The sequence below is a fragment of the Aethalodelphis obliquidens genome, unplaced genomic scaffold (assembly GCF_003676395.1).
Source record: "Aethalodelphis obliquidens isolate GAN/ISIS:26980383/991018 unplaced genomic scaffold, ASM367639v1 scaffold5, whole genome shotgun sequence".
Lineage (NCBI taxonomy): Eukaryota > Metazoa > Chordata > Mammalia > Artiodactyla > Delphinidae > Aethalodelphis > Aethalodelphis obliquidens.
Window position 1 is genome coordinate 21,779,236 of NW_020837949.1, and position 21,290 is coordinate 21,800,525.

The following is a 21,290-nucleotide window of genomic DNA, read 5'->3' on the forward strand; positions in this document are numbered from 1 at the left end:
GTTTTGGACAAAATGACCATACTCCGCACTTGTTAAACTCATTTATTAATTTTCAGAATTTCTCTGGCAATTATTTTTGATTTTGTATGTCCAGTATTATAGTTGGCCTTTAAAAAAATTACAGTTTTTGCTATGAACTTCCCTCTTAGTACTGCTTTTACTGCATCCCATAAGTTTTGGTATGCTGTGTTTTTGTTTGTACGAAGGTATTTTCTAATTTCTCTTTTGATTTCTTCTTTGACCCATTGGTTGTTCAAGAGTGTGTTGTTTAATTTTCGTATGTTTGTGAATTTTCCAGTTTTCCTTTTGTTAATTCTAATTTCATCCCATTGTGGTTGAAAAAGATACTTGGTATGATTTTAATCTTCTTGAATTTGGTAAGACTTGTTACCTAACGTGATCTATTCTGGAGAACATTCCCTGTGCACTTGAGAAGAATGTGTATTTTGCTGCTGTTGGGCAAAAAGTTCTGTATATGTCTGTTAGGTCAATGTAGTTCCAGCCCACTGCTTCCTTATTGATTTTCTGTCTGGATGTTTTATCCATTATTGAAAGTGGAGTATTGAAGTCTTCTACTATTATTGAATTGCTCTCTTTTCCCTTCAGATCTGTCAATGTTTGCTATATTTAATTTTTTGAAAATTGTTTTGACTATTCTGGGTCCTTTATGTTTCCATATAATTTTAGGATCAGCTTTGAATTTCTACAACAAAAAGCCTGCTGGCATTTTGATAGGGATCGCATTGAATAGAATAGATCTATTTTGGATAAATCAATTTGGGAGAATTTCCATCTTGACAATATCTAGTCTTCCAGTCCATGAACAGAAATTGTTTCTCCATTTATTTAGATTTCTCAGCAGGGTTTTGTAGTTTTCAGTGTAAAAGTCTTGCATTGCTTTTATTAAATTTATTTCTAAGTATTTTACTCTTTCTGATACTGCTGTGAATGGAATTGTTCTGTTAATTTTGTTTTGGATTAATTGTTGCCAATATATAGAAATCAGCAGTTGATTGTTGATTTTCACGTGTTGATCTTGTATCCTGTAACCTTGATATGGTCATTTATTTGTTCCATTTGTGTGTGTGTGTGTGTGTGTGTTATATTCCTTGGGATTTTCATGTATAGGATCATGTCATCTGAGAACAAATACAGTTTTACTTCTTCCTTTCCAAACTAGATGTCTTTAATTTCTTTTTTTCCTAATTGTACCATCTTGAACCTTCAGTACAATGTTGAATAGAAGTGGTGAAAGCAGATATCCTTGCCTTGTCCCTGATCTTAAGGGGAAAGCATTAAGCATGACGTTAACCATGGATTTTATGAAGATGCCCTTTACCAGTTTGAGGGGATTCCCTTCATTCTCTAGCCTTTTTGAGAGTATTTATCATAAATCGGTGTTAGATTTTGTTGACTGCTTTTTCTGTACCTGTTAAGATGATCATGTGGTTTCTGTCCTTTTTATTATTAATTTGGTATGTAACACAAAGTGATTTTCTTTTTTCTTTTTCCTTTTTTAAAATTGAGGTAGAATTGATTTACAATATTATATAAGTTTCAGGTGTACAACATAGTGATTCACAATTTTTAAAGGTTATACTCCATTTCTAGCCATTATCAAATCTTGTGTGTATTACCTGTGCTCTACAATATATCCTTGTAGCTTATTTATTTTATGAATAATAGTTTGTGTCTCTTACTCTCCTACCCCTATATTGCCGCTCCCCCTTCCCTCTCCCTACTGGTAACCACTAGTTTGTTCTCTATATCTGTGAGTCTTTTTCTTTTTTGTTATATTCACTAGTTTTATTTTTTAGATTCCACATATAAATGATATCATACAGTATTTGTCTTTCTCTGTCTGACTTATTTCACTTAGCATAATATCCTCCAAGTTCATCCATGTTGTTGCAAACAGTAAAATTTCATTTATTTTTATGGCCGAGTGGTATTCCATTGTGTATATATATGACATATTCTTTACCCATTCATCTGTTGATGGACACTTAGGTTGCTTCTATATTTTGGCTGTTGTAAATAATGCTGCTGTGAACACTGGGGTGCATATATCTTTTTGAATTAACGTTTTCCTTTTCTTTGAATATATCCCCAGGAGTGGAATTGCTGGATCATATGGTAGTTCTGTTTTTAGTTTTCTGAGGAGTCTCCATATTGTTTTCCATAGTGGCTGCACCAATTTATATTCCCACCAACAGTGTAGGAGGGTTCCCTTTTCTCCACACCATTCTCCACAGCATTTGTTATTTGTGGACTGTTTAATGTCTGTTATGGCAAGTATGAGCTGATATCTCATTGTGGTTTTGATTTGCATTTCTCTGATAACTAGTGGTGTTGAGCATCTTTACATGTGCCTGTTGGCTATCTGTATGTCTTCTTTGGAATAATGACCATTCTGTACTTCTGCCCATTTTTAAATCAGGTTGTTTGTTTTTTTGTTTTTCTTAACATCTTTATTGGAGTATAATTGCTTTACAATGGTATGTTAGTTTCTGTTGTATAACAAAGTGAATCAGCTATACATATACATGTATCCCCATATCTCCTCCCTCTTGCGTCTCCCTCCCACCCTCCCTATCCCACCCCTCTAGGTGGACACAAAGCATGGAGCTGATTTCCCTGTGCTATGTGGCTGCTTCCCACTAGCTATGCCACTCTCTCACTTCTTCCCAGCTTACCCTTCGCACTCCCCGTGTCCTCAAGTTCATTCTCTACATCTGCATCTTTATTCCTGTCCTGCCCCTAGGTTCTTCAGAACCTTTTTTTTTTTTTTTTAGAATCCACATATATGTGTTAGCATACGGTATTTGTTTTTCTCTCTCTGACTTACTTCACTCTGTATGACAGACGTTAGGTCCATCCACCTCACTACAAATAACTCAATTTCGTTTCTTTTTATGGCTGAGTAATATTCCATTGTATATATGTGCCACATCTTCTTTATCCATTCATCTGTCGATGGACACTTAAGTTGCTTCCATGTCCTGGCTATTGTAAATAGAGCTGCAATGAACATTGTGGTACATGACTCTTCTTGAATTATGGTTTTCTCAGGGTATATGCCCAGTAGTGGGATTGCTGGGTCATATGGTAGTTCTATTTTTAGTTTTTTAAGGAACCTCCATACTGTTCTCCATAGTGGCTGTATCAATTTACGTTCCCCTCAACAGTGCAAGAGGGTTCCCTTTTCTCCACACCCTCTCCAGCATTTATTGTTTGTAGATTTTCTGATGATGGTCATTCTGATTGGTGTGAGGTGATAGCTCATTGTGGTTTTGATTTGCATTTCTCTAATGAGTAGTGATGTTGCGCATCCTTTCATGTGTTTGTTGTCAATCTGTATATCTTCTTTGGAGAAATGTCTGTTTAGGTCTTCTGCCCATTTTTGGATTGGGTTGTTTTTTGATATTGAGCTGCATGAGCTGCTTGTATATTTTGGAGATTAATCCTTTGTCAGTTGCTTCGTTTGCAAATATTTTCTCCCATTCTGAGGGTTGTCTTGTTTATGTTTTCCTTTGCTGTGCAAAAGCTTTTAAGTTTCATTAGGTCCCATTTGTTTATTTTTGTTTTTATTTATCTTTCTCTAGGAGGTGGGTCAAACAGGATCTTGCTGTGATTTATGTCATAGAGTGTTCTGCCTGTGTTTTCCTCTAAGAGGTTTATAGTGTCTGGCCTTATATTTAGGTCTTTAATCCATTTTGAGGTTTTTTTGTGTGTATGGTGTTAGGGAGTGTTCTAATTTCATTCTTTTACATTTAGCTGTCCTGTTTTCCTAGCACCGCTTATTGAAGAGGTTGCCTTTTCTCCATTGTATATTCTTGCCTCCTTTATCAAAGATAAGGTGACCATATGTGCATGATTTATCTCTGGGCTTTCTCTCCTGTTCCATTGATCTATATTTCTGTGTTTGTGCCAGTACCATACTGTCTTGATTACTGTAGCTTTGTAGTATAGTCTGAAGTCCGGGAGCCTGATTCCTCCAGCTTCATTTTTCTTTCTCACGGTTGCTTTGGGTATTCGGGGTCTTTTGTGTTTCTATACGGATTGTGAAATTTTTGTTCTAGTTCTGTGAAAAATGCCGTTGGTAGTTTGCTAGGGATTGCGTTGAATCTGTAGATTGCTTTGGGTAGTATAGTCATTTTCACAATGTTGACTCTTCCAATCCAAGAATATGGTATATCTCTCCATATGTTTGTATCATCTGTAATTTCTTTCATCAGTGTCTTATAGTTTTCTGCATACAGGTCTTTTGTCTCCAGGTAGATTTATTCCTAGGTATTTTATTCTTTTTGTTGCAATGGTAAATGGGAGTGTTTCCTTAATTTCTCTTTCAGATTTTTCATCATTAGCGTATAGGAATGCAAGAGATTTCTGTGCATTAATTTTGTATCCTACTACTTTACCAAATTCATTGATTAGCTCTAGTAGTTTTCTGATGGCATCCTTAGCATTCTCTATGTATAGTATCATGTCATCTTCAAACAGTGACAGTTCTACTTCTTTTCCAATTTGGATTCCTTTTATTTCCTTTTCTTCTCTGATTGCTGTGGCTAAAACTTCCAAAACTATGTTGAATAAAAGTGATGACAGTGGTCAACCTTGTCTTGTTCCTGATCTTAGTAGAAATGCTTTCAGTTTTTCACCATATGGCCTTTATTATTTTGAGGTAAGTTCCCTCTCTGCCCAGTTTCTGGAGGGTTTTTATTATAAACCGGTGTTGAATTTTGTCAAAAGCTTTTTCTGTGTCTGTTGAGATGATCATGTGGTTTTTCTCCTTTAATTTGTTAATATGGTGTATCACATTGATTGATTTGCATATATTGAAGAATCCTTGCATTCCTGGCATAAACCCCACTTGATCATGGTGCATGAGCCTTTTAATGTGCTGTTGGATTCTGTTTGCTAGTATTTTGTTGAGGATTTTTGCATCTGTGTTCATTAGTGATACTGGCCTGTAGTTTTCTTTTTTGTGACATCTTTGTCTGGTTTTGGTATCAGGGTGATGGTGGCCTCATAGAATGAGTTGGGGAGTGTTCCTCCTTCTGCTATATTTTGGAAGAGTTTGAGAAGGATAGGTGTTAGCTCTTCTCTAAATGTTTGATAGAATTCACCTGTGAAGCCATCTGGTCCTGGGCTTTTGTTTGTTGGAAGAGATTTTTAATCACAGTTTCAATTTCAGTGCTTGTGACTGGTCTGTTTATATTTGCTGTTTCTTCCTGGTTCAGTCTCAGAAGGTTGTGATTTTCTAAGAATTTGTCCATTTTTTCTAGGTTGTCCATTTTATTGGCATATAGTTGCTTGTAGTAATCTCTCATGATCCTTTGTATTTCCGCAGTGTCAGTTGTTACTTCTCCTTTTTCATTTCTAATTCTGTTGATTTGAGTCTTCTCCCTTTTTTTCTTTGTGAGTCTGGCTAATGGTTTATCAATTTTGTTTAACTTCTCAAAGAACCAGCTTTTAGTTTTATTGATCTTTGCTATCGTTTCCTTCATTTCTTTTCCATTTATTTCTGATCTTATCTTTATGATTTCTTTCCTTCTGCTAACTTTGGGGTTTTTTTGTTCTCTTTTCTCTAATTACTCTAGGTGTAAGGTTAGGTTCTTTATTTGAGGTGTTTCTTGAGGTAGGATTGTATTGCTATAAACTTCCCTCTTAGAACTGCTTTTTCTGAATCCCATAGGTTTTGGGTCATCGTGTTTTCATTGTCATTTGTTTCTAGGTATTTTTTGATTTCCTCTTTGATTTATTCAGTTATCTCTTGGTTATTTAGTAGTGTATTGTTTAGCCACCATGTGTTTGTATTATTTTACAGATTTTTTTTCCTGTAATTGATATCTAGTCTCATAGCGTTGTGGTCGGAAAAGATACTTGATACGGTTTCAGTTTTCATAAATTTACCAAGGCTTGATTTGTGACCCAAGATATGATCTATCCTGGAGAATGTTCCATGAGCACTTGAGAAGAACGTGTATTCTGTTGTTTCTGGATGGAATGTCCTATAAATATCAATTAAGTCTATCTTGTTTAATGTATCATTTTTTTTTATTGTTTTTTGTTTTTTTGTGGTATGCAGGCCTCTCACTGTTGTGGCCTCTCCCGCTGTGGAGCACAGGCTCCAGGTGCGCAGGCCCAGCGGCCATGGCTCACAGGCCCAGCCACTCCGCGGCACGCGGGATCCTCCCGGACTGGGCATGAACCTGCGTCCCCTGCATCGGCAGGCGGACTCCCAACCATTGCATCACCAGGGACGCCCTAATGTATCATTTAAAGCTTGTGTTTCCTTATTTATTTTCATTTTGGATGATCTGTCCCTTGGTGAATGTGGGGTGTTAAAGTCCCCTATTATTATCGTGTTACTGATTGATTTCCCCTTTTATGGCTGTTAGCATTTGCCTTATGTATTGAGGTGCTCTTATGTTGGGTTCATAAATATTTACAACTGTTATATCTCCTTCTTGGATTGATCCCTTGATCATTATGTAGTGTCCTTCTTTGTCTCTTGTAATACTCTTTATTTTAAAGTCTATTTTGTCTGATACAAGAATTGCTACTCCAGCTTTCTTTTGATTTCCATTTACATGGAATTTCTTTTTCCATTCCCGCACTTTCATTCTGTATGTGTCCTTAGGTCTGAAATGGGTTTCTTGTAGACAGCAAATATACGGGTCTTGTTTTTGGATCCATTCAGCCAGTCTATGTCTTTTGGTTGGAGCATTTAATCCATTTACCTTTAAGGTAATTATCGATATGTATGTTGCTATTACCATTTTCTTAATTGTTTTGGGTTTGTTATTGTAGGTCTTTTCCTTGTTTTGTGTTTCCTGCCTAGAGAAGTTCCTTTAGCATTTGTTGTAAAGCTTGTTTGGTGGTGCTGAATTATCTTAGCTTTTGCTTGGCTGTAAAGGTTTTAATTTCTCCATTGAATCTGAATGAGATCCTTGCTGGATAGAGTAATCTTGGTTGTAGGTTTTTCCTTTTCATCACTTTAAGTATGTCCTACCACACCCTTCTGGCTTGCAGAGTTTCTGCTGAGAAATCAGCTGTTAACCTTATGGGGATTCCCTTGTATGTTATTTGTTGATTTTCTCTTTTAATATTTTTTCTTCATATTTAATTTTTGATAGTTTGATTAATATGAGTCTTGGCGTGTTTCTCCTTGGATTTATTCTGTATGGGACTCTTTGTGCTTCTTGGACTTGATTGACTATTTCCTTTCCCATATTAGGGAAGTTTTCAACTATAATCTCTTCAAATATCTTCCCACTCTGTTTCTTTTTCTCTTCTTCTTCTGGGACCCCTATAATTTGAATGTTGGTGCGTTTAATGTTGTCCCAGAGGTCTCTGAGACTGTCCCCAATTCTTTTCGTTCTTGTTTCTTTATTTCTGCTCTGTGGTAGTAATTACCACTATTTTATATTCCAGGTCACTTATCCATTCTTCTGCCTCAGTTTTTCTGCTATTGATTCCTTCTAGAGAATCTTAAATTTCATTTATTGTGTTGTTCATCATTGTTTGTTTGCTCTTTAGTTCTTCCAGGTCCTTGTTAAACTTTTCTTGTATTTTCTCCATTCTATTTCCGAGAATTTGGATCATTTTGCTATCATTACTCTGAATTCTTTTTCAGGTAGACTGCCTATTTCCTCTTCATTTGTTTGGTCTGGTGGGTTTTTACCTTTCTCCTTCATATGCTGTGTATTTGTCTGTCTTCTCATTTTGCTTAACTTACTGCGCTTGGAATCTCCTTTTCCCAGGCTGCAGATTCGTTGTTCCCATTGTTTTTGGTGTCTGCCCCCAGTGGGTAAGGTTGGTCCAGTGGGTTGTGTAGGCTTCCTGGTGGAGGGGACTGGTGCCTGTGTTCTGGTGGATGAGGCTGGATCTTGTCTTTCTGGTGGGCAGTATCGCGTCTGGTGGTGTGTTTTGGGGTGTCTGTGACCTTATTATGATTTTAGGCAGCCTCTCTGCTAATGGGTGGGGTTGTGTTCCTGTCTTGCTAGTTGTTTGGTATGGGGTGTCCAGACCTGTAGCTTGCTGGTCGTTGAGTGGAGCTGGGTCTTAGCGTTGAGATGGAGATCTCTGGGAGAGCTTTCGCTGTTTGATATTACATTGGGCTGGGAGGTCTCTGGTGGTCCAATGTCCTGAACTTGGCGCTCCCACATAAGAGGCTCAGGCCTGACACCCGGCCAGAGCACCAAGACCCTGTCAGCCACACAGCTCAGAAGAAAAGGGAGAAAGAAAAAGAAAGAAAGAAAAAATAAAATAAAGTTATTAAAATAAAAAATTATTAAAAATAAAAAAGTAATTAAAAAAAAGGAGAGCAACCAAACCAATAAACAAATCCACCAATGATAACAAGCAGTAAAAACTATGCTAAAAAAAAAAAGTGGACAGACAGAACCCTAGGACAAATGGTAAAAGCAAAGGTATACAGACAAAATCACAGAAAGAAGCATACACACATACACACTCACAAAGAGAGAAAAAGGAAAAAAAAAATATATATATATAAAAGGAAGAGAGTAACCAAATCAGTAAACAAATCTACGAATGATAATAAGCTCTAAATACTAAACTAAGATAAACATAAAATCAGAAACAAATTAGATGCCGAAAGCAAACCCCATTCTACAGTTGCTCCCAAAGTCTACCACCTCAATTTTGGGATAATTCGTTGTCTATTCAGGTTTTCCACAGATGCAGGGTACATCAAGTTTATTGCTCCTGAGGCTTCTAGGAGAAATTTCCCCTTCTCTTCTTTGTTCACACAGCTCCTGGGGTTCAGCTTTGGATTTGGCCCTCCCTCTGCGTTTAGGTCGCCTGAGGGCTTCTGTTCCCTTTTGGGAAGTCTGAGGTCTTCTGCCAGTGTTCAGTAGGAGTTGTTACACATGTAGATGTATTTTTGATGTATTTGTGGGGAGGAGGGTGATCTCCACGTCTTACTCCTCTGCCATTTTGAAGGTCCTCATTTTCTGATGTTAAATCAATTTTGTTTGCATTCTTGGGAAAAATGCTACTTGATTATGATATATAATTCTTTTTATGTATTGGTGGATTCAGGTTGCTGATAATTTGTTAAGGAGTTCATATGTCTATGTCAGGAGGGATATTGGTCTGCTGTTTTCTGAGAATTTGTCAGGCTTTGTTATCCAGGTAATAATGGCATCACATCATTAGCTGGGAGGTAGTGTACCCTCATTTATGTTATAAAAGAGTTTGTGAAGGATTGGTATGATTTCTTAAATATTTGGTAGAATTAACCAATGAAGCTGTTGTGACCTTTGCTTTTTTTGAGGGAAGTTTTTGGGTTTTTTTGCGGTACGCAGGCCTCTCACTGCTGTGGCCTCTCCAGTTGTGGAGCACAGGCTCCGGACGTGCAGGCTCAGTGGCCATGGCTCACGGGCCCAGCTGCTCCGTGGCATGTGGGATCTTCCCGGACCGGGGCACGAACCCGTGTTCCCTGCATCGGCAGGCAGACTCTCAACCACTGCGCCACCAGGGAAGCCCTTGAGGGAAGATTTTAAATAACTAACTCATAGGTCTGTTTAGATTCTATATTTCTTTGTAAGTCAGGTTTGGTAGTTTGGTATTTCTAGGGATTTTGCCATTTCATCTAAGTTATCTAATTTGTTGGCATATAGTTGTTTATAATATTCTCTTATAATCATTTAAATTCCTTTAGGGTCAGTAGTGTTGTCCTTTACTTCATTCCTGAGTTTGGTAATTTGTATTCTTCGCTTTTTTTTTTTCCTTGTTTAGTCTAGCTAAAGGTTTGTCAATTTTGTTGAATTTTTCCAAAGAACTAGCTTTGTGTTTCGTTCATTTTTTTTATTGTTATTTTTCTGCATTCTAGTCCATCGATCTTTTCTCCGATCTTTATTTACTTTCTTCTTGCTGTGGACTTGGTTTACTCTTCTTTTTCTAATTTCTTTATTGTGGATACTTAGGTTACTGATTTGAGACCTTTCTTCTTTTCTGGTATAGGTGTTTAGAGCTATAAATTTCCCTCCAAGCATTGTTTTGGCTACATCTCATAAATTTTGATTTACTGTGTTTTTGTTGTCATTCTGTTTCAGATTTTTTCTTGTTTTCCATTTGATTTATTCTGGATACATGGGTTACTTAGAAATAAGTTGTTTAATTTCCAAATATTGGGGATTTCCTTTATTTTCTGTTGCTAATTTATAATTTACTTCAGTCGTGGCTGGGGAATATGCTTTGATGACTTCTATCCTTTTAAATGTATTGAGACTTATTTTATGACTGGCATTTAATCTGTGTTTGAGAACTGTTCATATGCACTTGAAAAGAATGTATTTTATAGTCACTGGGTTGAATGTTCTAGGTTGAGTTGAGGAATTAAATTGTTCAGGTCCTCTATATCCTTGATGATTTTGTCTAGTTGTTCTATCAGCTATTGGGTAGGTATAGACATCTCCAGCTCTTATTGTTAAAAGATCTATTTCTCCTTTAGTGTTAAGTTTTTTTGTTTTGTTTTTGTTTTTGTTTTTGTTTTTTGCGGTACGCGGGCCTCTCACTGCTGCAGCCCCTCCTGTCACGGAGCACAGGCTCTGGACGCGCAGCCCAGTGGCCATGGCTCATGGGCCCAGCCGCCCCGTGGCACATGGGATCCTCCCGGACCAGGGCACGAACCTGCGCTCCCTGCACTGGCAGGCAGCCTCCCAACCACTGCGCCACCAAGGAAGCCCTAGTGTTAAGTTTTGCTTCATATGTTTTGAGGCTCTGTTGTTAAGTGTGTATATGTTTATCACTGTTATATCATCCTGATGTATTGAGCAGCTTCTCATTATGTCTCTTTTTGTTTCTTGTAATATTTTGTCTTAAATTCTCTGTCTGATATTAATATAGCCACTCCTGATCTCTTACAATTAGTTTACATGGCATATCTTTTGCCATCATTTTACTTTCATCTCATTTGTATCTTTGAATCTAATGTGTATCTCTTGTAGATGGCACATAGTTTGATTTTGCTTTTTTATCCTGTCTGGCAATCTCTATCTTTTGGTTGGGGTGTTTAGACCTTTCACATTTAATATAATTATTGACATGGTTGTATTTACCTTCGCCATTTTGCTGTTTTTTCTATAGAAGTGTCTGTCTTTTTTGTTCCTCTCTTCCTCTTTGACTGCCTTCTTTTGTGTTAAATAAAATTTTCGTTGAATCATTTTAATTTCTCTGTCGATATTTTTACTGTTTAAAAAGTTGTTTCTCGGGCTTCCCTGGTGGTGCAGTGGTTGGCGGTCTGCCTGCCGATGCAGGGGACGTGGGTTCGTGCCCCGGTCTGGGAGGATCCCACATGCCACGGAGCGGCTAGGCCTGTGGGCCATGACCGCTGGGCCTGCACGTCCGGACCCTGTGCTCTGCAACGGGAGAGACCACAGCAGTGAGAGGCCCGCGTACCGCAAAAAAAGAAAAAAAAAGTTGTTTCCCTGGGAATTAGAATATGCATTTTAATTTACCATGATCTACTTCAGATTAAGGCTAATTTAATTTTCGTAAAATATAGAATCTTTGCTCCAGTATAGTTCTGTTCTCTCCCTGCTCCTGTTTGCTATTATTGTCATGTATATTACATGTATGTGCATTATCCAATAATGCAGTGTTATAATTATTTTTATACAATTTTATGTCCTTTAATTAGTTAAGAGAAATGAAAAAAATTATTTGTAGAATAATTTATATTAACTCACATATTTACCATTTCTGGTGCACTTTATTTCTTTTGATTATTCATGTCACTGGAGTCAGTCTTTCAGTTTAACAGACTTCGTTTAGTATTTTTTATAAATCAGGTATGTTAGCAATACATTGTCTCAGTCACTGCTTATCTGGGAATGTTCTTTTATTAGCCTTCATTTTTGGAACATAGTTCTGCTGGATAGAGAATTTTTATCTTTTTATTTCAACACTTTGAATATGGCATTCTCTATTTCATTGTTTCAGGTGAAAAGCCACTAATTGTATTGTTGCTCCCCTGTACAATGTGATGAGTAGCTTTTATCTTGCTTCTGTCAAGATTTTCTCTTTGTCTTATGCTTTCAGCACTTTGATTATGGTGTGTCTATATGTGGATCTTTTTTTATTTTTCCAACTTGGGATTTGTTGAGCTTCTCAAGTGTGTAGATTAATATTTTTAACAAATTTTGGTAGTTTTTGGTCATTATTTCTCAGGATATTCCTTTTGTCCCTTTGTCTCTCTCCTTTCCTTCTGGGACTCCTATCATGAAAATGTTGGTACACTTAGTCATATTCCATAGGTCTCCAAGGCTCTGGTTTTTTTTTCCTTCATTCTTTATTTTCCTCAGCTAGATTATCTCAGTTTAACCTATCCTCAAGTTTTCTGGCTTTTTCTACTGTCAGTGCAAATCAGCTGTTGAATTGCAGATTTGAATTTTTTAAAAGTTGTTTCTGAACTCTCTCAGTTTTTTAAAAATTGAAGTACAGTTGATTTACACTACTGTGTTTCAGGTGTACAGCAAAGTGATTCATTCTTTTTTATGGCTGAGTAATCGTGTGTGTGTGTGTGTGTGTGTGTGTGTGTGTGTGTGTGTGTATTATATATATATGCATATTACCTCTTCTTTATCCATTCATCTGTTGATGGATACTTAGGTTGCTTCCATGTCTTGGCTGTTGTAAATAATGCTGCTATGAACATTGGGGTGCATGCATCTTTTCGAATTAGAGTTTTTGTCTTTTCTGGTTATATGCCCAAGAATAGGATTGCTGGATCATTTGGTAGCTCTATTTTTAGTTTTTTTAAGGAACCTCCATACTGTTTTCCCTACTTACTGGTTGCACCAGTTTACATTCCCACCAACAGTGTAGGCGGGTTCCCTTTTCTCCACACCCTCTCCAGCATTTATTATTTATAGACTTTTTTTTTTTTTGCGGTACACGGGCCTCTCACTGCTGTGGACTCTCCAGTTGTGGAGCACAGGCTCCGGACACGCAGGCTCAGCGGCCATGGCTCACGGGCCCAGCTCCTCCGCGGCATGTGGGATCTTCCCGGACCGGGGCACGAACCCGTGTCCCCTGCATCGGCAGGCGGACTCTGAACCACTGCACCACCAGGGAAGCCCTATTTATAGACTTTTTGATGATAGCCATTCTGAGTGGTGTAAAGCGATACCTCCTTGTGGTTTTGATTTGCATTTAATTAGTGATATTGACCATCTTTTCATATGCATGTTGGCCATCTGTATATCTTCTTTGGAAAAACGTCTATGTCATCTGCTCATTTTTTGATTGGGTTGTTTGTTTTTTTGATATGGAGTTTTATGAGCTGTTTGTATATTTTGGAAATTAACCCCTTGTCAGTCACATTGTTTGCAAATATTTTCTCACATTCTATAGGTTGTATTTTCATTTTGTTGATGGTTTCCTTTGCTATGCAGAAGCTTTTAAGTTTGATTAGGTCCCATTTGTTTATTTTTGGTTTTTTTTTCTTTTGCCTTGGGAGACTAGTCTAAGAAAATATTGCTACTATTTATGTCAGAGAATGTTTTGCCTGTCTTCTCTTCTAGGAGTTTTACAGTGTCACATCCTATATGTGTCTTTAAAGCATTTTGAGTTTATTTTTGTATATGATGTGAAGGAGTGTTCTAATTTCATTGATTTACAAATAGCTGTCCAGCTTTCCCAACACCATTTGCTGAAGGCACTGTGTTTTCTCCATCGTATATTCTTGCCTCCTTTGCTGAAGATTAATTGTATGGGTTTGCTTCTGGGCTCTCTATTCTGTTGCATTGATCTATATGTCTGCTTTTGTGCCAATACCACAGTATTTTGATTAGTGTAGCTTTGTAGTATTGTCTGAAGTCTGGGAGAGTTATACCTCCAGCTTTGTTCTTTTTCCTCAGAATTGCTTTGCCAATTCGGGGCCTTCTGTGATTCCATATAAATTTTAGGATTATTTGTTCTAGTTCTGTGAAAACTGTCATGGGTAATTTGATAGATATAGCATTAAATCTGTAGATTGCTTTCAGTAGTATGGCCATTTTAATAATATTAATTCTTCCAATCCAAGAGCATGGGATATCTTTTCATTTCTGTGAATCATCTTCAGTTTCCTTTATCAGTGTTTTAGAGTTATCAGCATATAGGTCTTTCACCTCCTTGGTTAGGTTTATTCCTGTGTGTTTGTGTGTGTTTAGTGCAATTTTAAACTTTTTTTTTTTTTTTACTTTCTGATATTTCATTGTTACTGTAAAGAAATGCAGCAGATTTCTGTATATTAATCTTGTACCCTGCTACCTTGCTGAATTCATTTATTAGTTCTAATAGTTTTTGTGTGGAGTCTTTAGGGTTTTCTGTATAGAGTATTGTGTCATCTGCATATAATGACAATTTTACCTCTTCCCTTCCAATTTGGATACCTTTTATTTCTTTTTCTTGTCTGGTTGCTGAGGCTAGGACTTCCAAAAATATGTTGAATAGCAGTGGTAAGAGTGGGCACCCTTGTCTTCTTCCAGAATTTAGTGGGAAGGCTTTCAGCTTTTCACTGTTGAGTATTGTGTTGGCTCTGGGTTTGTCATAAATGGTTTCTATTGAGATGTATTTCCCCTATACCCACTTCAGTGAGAGTTTTCATCGTGAATGGATGTTGAATTTTATCACATGCTTTTTCTACATCTGTTGAGATGATCATGTGGTTTTTGTCGTTTCTTTTGTTGATGTGGTATATCACGTTGATTGATTTGCATATGTTGAACCATCTTTGTGACCCTGGTAAGAATCCAACTTGATCATGGTGTATGATCCTTTATATGTGTTGTTGGAGTTGGCTTGCTTAAATTTTGTTGAGGACTTTTGCATCTCTATTTGTCAAAGATATTGGCCAGTAATTTTCTTTTTTTTGTAGTGTCTTTGTATTTGGTATCAGGGTGATGGTGGCTGCATAAACTGACTTTGGGAGTGTTTCCTCCTCTTAAATCTTTTGGAATAATTTGAGAAGGATAGGTATACGTTCCTCTTTGTATGTTTGGTTGAATTCCCCAGTTAAGCCATCTGGTCCTGGATTTTGTTTGTGGGGAGTTTTTTTAGTTTTTTTGTTTGTTTTTTATTTCAGATTCTATTTCACCTCTAGTGATTGGTCTGTTCAAATTATGTTTCTTCTTGATTCAATTCTGGCTGTTTCTAAAACCTTTTCTGTTTCTTCTCGGTTGTTCAATTTGTTGGTTTATAACTGTTCATAGTATTTTCTTATGACTTTTTGTATTTCTGCAGTATTGGTTGTTATTTCTCATTTCTTATTTTGTTTATTTGGGTCTTCTCTCTTTTCTTCTTGTTAGCCTGGCTAGAGGTTTGTTGATTTTGTTTATCCTTTCAAAAAAACCAGCTCTTGGTTTTATCGAGCTTTTCTATTGTTGTTTTGATCTCTATTTTATTTATTTCCTCTCTGATCTTTATTATTTCCTTCCTTTTAATGACTTTGGTTTTTGTTTATTTTTCTTTTTTCTAATTCTTTTAGGTGGTAGGTTAGGTTATTTGCTTGAGATTTTACTTGTTGCTCAAGAAAGGCCTGTATCACTCTGAATTTCCCTCTTTGAACTATTTCTGCTGCATCGCATAGATTTTGTAAGGTTGTGTTTTCATTGTCGTTTGTCTCGAGGTATTTTCTGATTTCCTCTTTGATTTCATTGTTGGTTTTTTAGTAGGATGTTGTTCAGTCTCCGTGTGATTTTTTTTTCCCATTTTTCTTTCTGTGGTTGATTTCTAGTTTGATACTGTTGTGGTCAGAAAAGATGCTTGAAATAATTTCTGTCTTCTTAAATTCATTGAGGCTTGTTTTGTGTCCTCGTGTGTGGTCTATCCTAGAGAATGTTCCATGAGCACTTGAAAAGAATGTGTATTTTGTTTGTTTTTTGTTTTTGTTTTTTTTGGATGAAGTGTCCTGTAGATACCAATTAAGTACATCTGTTCTGTTGTGTCATTTAGGATCTCTCTTGCCTTATTGATTTTCTGTCTGAAAGATCGTCCATTGATGTCAGTGGGGTGTTAAAGTCTCCTACTATTATTGTATTCCTGTCAATTTCTCCCTTTATGTCTGTTAGTATTTATTTTGTATATTTAGGTGTTCCTACATTGGGTGCATATATATGTTAACAAGTGTAATGTCCTCTTCTTATATTAATCCCTTTATCATTATATAGTGTCCTTCTTTGTCTTTCTTTTTGGACTTTGTTTTAAAGTCTGTTTTGTCTGATATGAATATCGCTACCCCTGCTTTCTTATTGTTTCCATTTGCATGAAATATCTTTTTCCATCCCCTGACTTTCAATCTATGTGTGACTTTTGCCCTAAAGTGAGTCTCTTGTAGGCAGCATATTGTAGGTACTTGTTCTTTTATCTGAGCAGATTTGAAATTTTTATTCTAGTTATGCATTTTCCAAATCCAGAGTTTCTATTTGGTTCCTTAAAAAAAACAAACAACTCATTTTTTCCTCTTTATTGATACTCTCTCTTGGGTGAGGCATGATTGTCATGCCTTTAACTTTTTAATTCCCTTTAATTCTTTAGATATGGTTTCTTTTGCTTCTTTGAACATATTTATATTAGTTGACTTAAAGGCTTTGCCTAGTACATCCAACATCTGGGCTCCCTCAAGAATAATTTCTATTGACTGCATTTTTCCACTATATATGGGCCATACCTCACTATTTCTTTGTGTGTCATAGCTTTTTGTCAAAAACTGGATATTTAATATAGTGTGGTAACTGACAATCTTATTTCCCCCTTTTCCATTCTCAGAGTTTGTTTTTGTTGCTGTTTGTTATTGTTTGTTTAGTGACTTTCCTGGACTAATTCTGCAGTCCTTATTCTTTGTCATGTGTGGCTACTGAAGTCTGCTTGGTTAGCTGAGTCTTCGGATGATTTGACAGATTTTCTTAAATGCTTTTGACCAACATGTCTCCCATCTTTTTTTCAGTGGGCATTTTGTGTGTTGGGGTATGCATAACTGTGCCTAGTCTTCCCTTCCTAATTGTGCAGAAACTCAGTCAAGCATGGGTGAGAGGCTAGAGCTCCGTAAGCTCTTACCTGGGTATTTGCACAGCCTCCTAGATCCCCAGGAATATGTCAGAAATTAAAGCCCCTTATGGGCATCTCATTTCTTAAATTTTCTTTTTAAGTTTTTTTGGCCAGACTCTTGTTTGCGCCAACTAGAATTAGTACCTGTGGCAACTGCAGTGTTAAGCAATCGCTGCTGTTTTTTTGGGAGACAAACCTCCTGGGGATAGGGCTTTCCTCACTGAATGTTCTCAGATTTAGATGAAATAAAAATTCGCTTCGGGGAATTCCCTGGTGGTCCAGTGGTTTGGACTCCACACTTCCACTGCAGAGTGCATGGGCTTAACCCCTGGTTGGGGAACTGAGATCCCACATGCTGTGTAGTGCAGCCAAAACATTAGCTTCATGAATGGGGCTTTTTTAAGGAGCATCATTCAGGTCAAGTAGTGACAGTGCTCCAGGAACAGGGCTTTTGATGGTGCTCCAAATTCATCTGCCTCCTTCAGTGGCTATTAGGCTGCTGGCTTTCATAGCTAGTATGGTTCTGAGGCCCTGGTTTCCAAGGCTACCATGAAGCTGGGAAGAGGGTATGAAATAGAGCAAGTTACAATACCAGAAAGCTTACTGTTCTTATGAAGATTCAGCTGTTCCTCTTGAATAAATGTTCCTGGGATTGTTGCAATCCTTCAGCTAACTTCTAGAGTGCTGAAAAAGTTGATTTTGAAAATTTACACCAGTATTCTCATTGCTTTTATGGAGGAGTGTATTTTCAGAGGTCCTTCATTCATAATTCCAAAAGTGCTTCTCATTCTGTCTTTGCTTTTTTTTAAAAAAAAATTTATTTATTTCATCACGCCAGGTCTTAATTGCGGCTCGTGGGCTTGTTAGTTGCAGCTTGTGGGCTTGTTAGTTGCGGCTCACTGGCTCCTAAGTTGCAGCACACAGGCTCCTTAGTTGTAGCATATGAACTCTCAGTTGCGGCATGCATGTGGGATCTAATTCCCTGACCAGGGATTGAACCCAGGCCCCCTGCATTGGGAGCATGGAATCTTAACCACTGTGCCACCAGGGAAGTCCCCCTGTCTGTGCTTTTAGCCACTATGCACATTGCCTCTGTTCTTTATGATATCTAATTATGGCCTGTGTATATTTATTGTCAGCCATGAAAGTCCAGTCTTCGATTTCATTGAGAGCTGCTTGCGAAATAAACATGAAATGGTTATTTATGAAGCTGCTTCAGCTATCATCCATCTTCCTAACTGTACTGCAAGGGAGTTGGCACCTGCTGTTTCAGGTTAGTTGTATATTTGATAACTGGCTTTTGTTTATTTTCTTATGTTTTTGTTTTAAGTTCCATAGGTCTACAGAATAGGTAATTGAACCTTAGCTCTGTATATGTAGTTTTTACATTTTGATACATATATGGTTTATTTTAGCTGTTTTTTAGTTACAATTGTACCTCCATATCCTTGGGTTCCACATCCCACCAATTCAACCCAATCGATTCACAGTTGGTTGAATCCTCAGATGTGGAACCTGCAGATACCAAGGGCTGATTGTGCTACACCATTTTATAGAAGGGTCTTTAGCATTCCCAGATTTTGGCATCTGCTAGGGGTCCTGGAAGGTCCGGGGTCCAGTCCCCTGCAGATATGGAGGGGTGACTGTATTTCTTTTTCTGAAGTTATCATTTCCCCATATTAAAAAATTTAAGTTTTTACTTAGAAAACAAGTAACTTTAATGCCTTCAGTTCTCCATGTTTAAAAAACCCATTTGCTCTTACAACCATAAATATTCCTACTCTTTAAATTCAGATATTAATGGGTGTATTAACTTTTTTAGGAAAAAAAATAAACTTTGTTTCCTGTATTTAAAGTTTTTATAGCTCAACAAAAAGTACTTTTTCTATTTTTGATGATGTATTTTTCATGTGAATTTTTTTTTCTTTTTTTTTTGCGGTACGCGGGCCTCTCACTGTTGTGGCCTCTCCCATTGCGGAGCACAGGCTCCGGACACGCATGCTCAGCGGCCATGGCTCACGGGCCCAGCCGCTCTGCGGCATGTGGAATCCTCCCGGACCGGGGCACAAACCCGTGTCCCCTGCATCGGCAGGCAGACTCTCAACCACTGTGCCACCAGGGAAGCCCCATGTGAATTTTTGATGCTGTCATCTAATTGCCTTATGCGTATTTTGAATGTGATTCTTCATGTACTATATTTTCAGAAACATGCTATATGTTGAAATGAGCTATGTTCACAGTGACCTTTTTTCTTTCCTAGTTCTTCAGCTTTTCTGTAGTTCTCCTAAGCCAGCTTTGAGATATGCAGCTGTGAGGACCTTGAACAAGGTAGGTGTTCCTTTGCTAACTATTGACTTGTATCAGTGTTCAATTGAGAAACAGTAAATACGAAGCATTTGGCTTTCTGTCCAAGGTTAGTAGATATGATTTATGGGCTTCACTTCTGTAGCACCTCACTTGTATTTGCAGCTTTAGATATGGCCATTTATACTATTATTCATGTGCTCAGTAGCCACCTGTAGTTAGTGACTATCATATTAGACACTGCAGATACAGAATATTTCTATCATTACAGGAAGTTCTCTTGGACAATGTTGGTCTATAGCAACACTATCCAATAGAAATACTATGTGAGTCACATATGCAGTTTTAAATTTTATTGTAACCACATTAAATTCTTTATGATGAGATTAATTTTAAACATATATTTTATTTACCCTAACGTTTATAAAATTTATCAACATGATCAGTATAAAATTATTAGAGATATATTTTACCTTCTGTTTTTTCATACTAAGTCTTTGATATCTGGTGTATATTTTGTATTTACAGCATACCTCTGTTTGGAATAACCACATTTCAAAGGCTTAGTAGTCACATATGGTTATTGGCTACCATATTGGACAGCATAAATCTAGAGGATAGAGTGCAGAAACACAGAATGAATTAAATAACTATAAAAATTTTATTTATTTATGTTTTTAAATATTTATGTGGCTGTGCTGGGTCTCAGTTGCAGCAGGCAGGCTTCTTAGTTGTGGCTTACCAGCTCCTTAGTTGCGGCTCGCTGGCTTCCTAGTTGTGGCATGCGAACTCTTAGTTGTGGCATGCATGTGGGATCTAGTTCCCTGACCAGGGATCGAACCTAGACCCCCTGCATTGGGAGTGCGAAGTCCCAACCATTGTGCCACCAGGGAAGTCCCTAAAAATTTTAAATGCAAGTTTAATGTTGTAGAATAATGGTCTAGTGTAATATGTGGTCGACTAAATTAATTGTATTAACAACTGGAGGAGAGAAATTTAGAGCAGCCATGGAAGGAGGCTTTATAGAACAATATGAATTGTATTTTGAAGAGTTGATATCGGTCCACATTCCATCATCTATAATCTTGGGACCAGATGTATCTCAGAAATCAGTATTTTGAGAATTTTAGAGAGGTAATATGGTGCCATCTCTTATATTAATACTAACCCCTTTGGGCCTAGAGCAGTTAGACACATTAGACATGTTAATATTTCTGCTTTATACGTATGACTATCCTCACTACATGGAATAAATTAAGACTTAGTTTTACATTAGTTTGGGTCATTTTTTGCTGTTGAGTGAATTCTGATGGCAATACTTTGCTGAGTTCTCAAAATTTTAGCATTATGGGTAAAGGATTCTATACCAGTATTGGATTAGGAAGAGAGGCAAACATCATCAACAAAAGCAAAGAAGCAGGACAATGACAGACATGTTTTATCATGTGAGCAATCCAGTTTGGTTGCAGTTTGCTTGCTTAAATACAGAAGTGTTTTGTAAGTGGTAAGATATTACATTTAAGTGTCTTCGAGTAGTGTTTATCATTCTAGGTCCTACTCTCAGATATTCTAAAATCTAGTAGAATAGATAACCATGAACACATGTACTATAAGGACGAACAGGCCAACTGTAATAAAAGACAGACTATTATATTGTTATAAAGGTTATAGAAACCTAGGAAGATAAAGTGCTGTGCTATACTGTAACTAGCAGTTAATCACTTATCAAATGATATATCGTATCTTATTTATTACAAACATTCATCTTGAAACAATTGCCTTTTAACGTATGTTGTCCAAAAAGCCATTTACCTTAATTAAAATTTCTGACCAGTCCCTCCCATCAAGCCTCTTAGATAGCCTCATCCACCAGAGGGCAGAGAGCAGAAGCAAGAAGAACTACAATCCTGCAGCCTGTGGAA

At 37.2% G+C, this 21,290-nt stretch overlaps 1 protein-coding gene across 1 annotated transcript in view; it reads left to right on the forward strand.

Moving 5' to 3' along the window:
* The window catches only part of COPG2 (coat protein complex I subunit gamma 2), a 116,207-nt gene that overhangs the window by 44,856 nt on the left and 50,061 nt on the right, over positions 1-21,290 (forward strand). Inside the window, exons 10-12 of the mRNA XM_027102767.1 lie at positions 18,204-18,337; positions 19,325-19,396; positions 20,778-20,866. Of these exons, the coding sequence (XP_026958568.1) occupies positions 18,204-18,337; positions 19,325-19,396; positions 20,778-20,866 (295 nt within the window). The remainder of the gene's footprint in view (positions 1-18,203; positions 18,338-19,324; positions 19,397-20,777; positions 20,867-21,290) is intronic.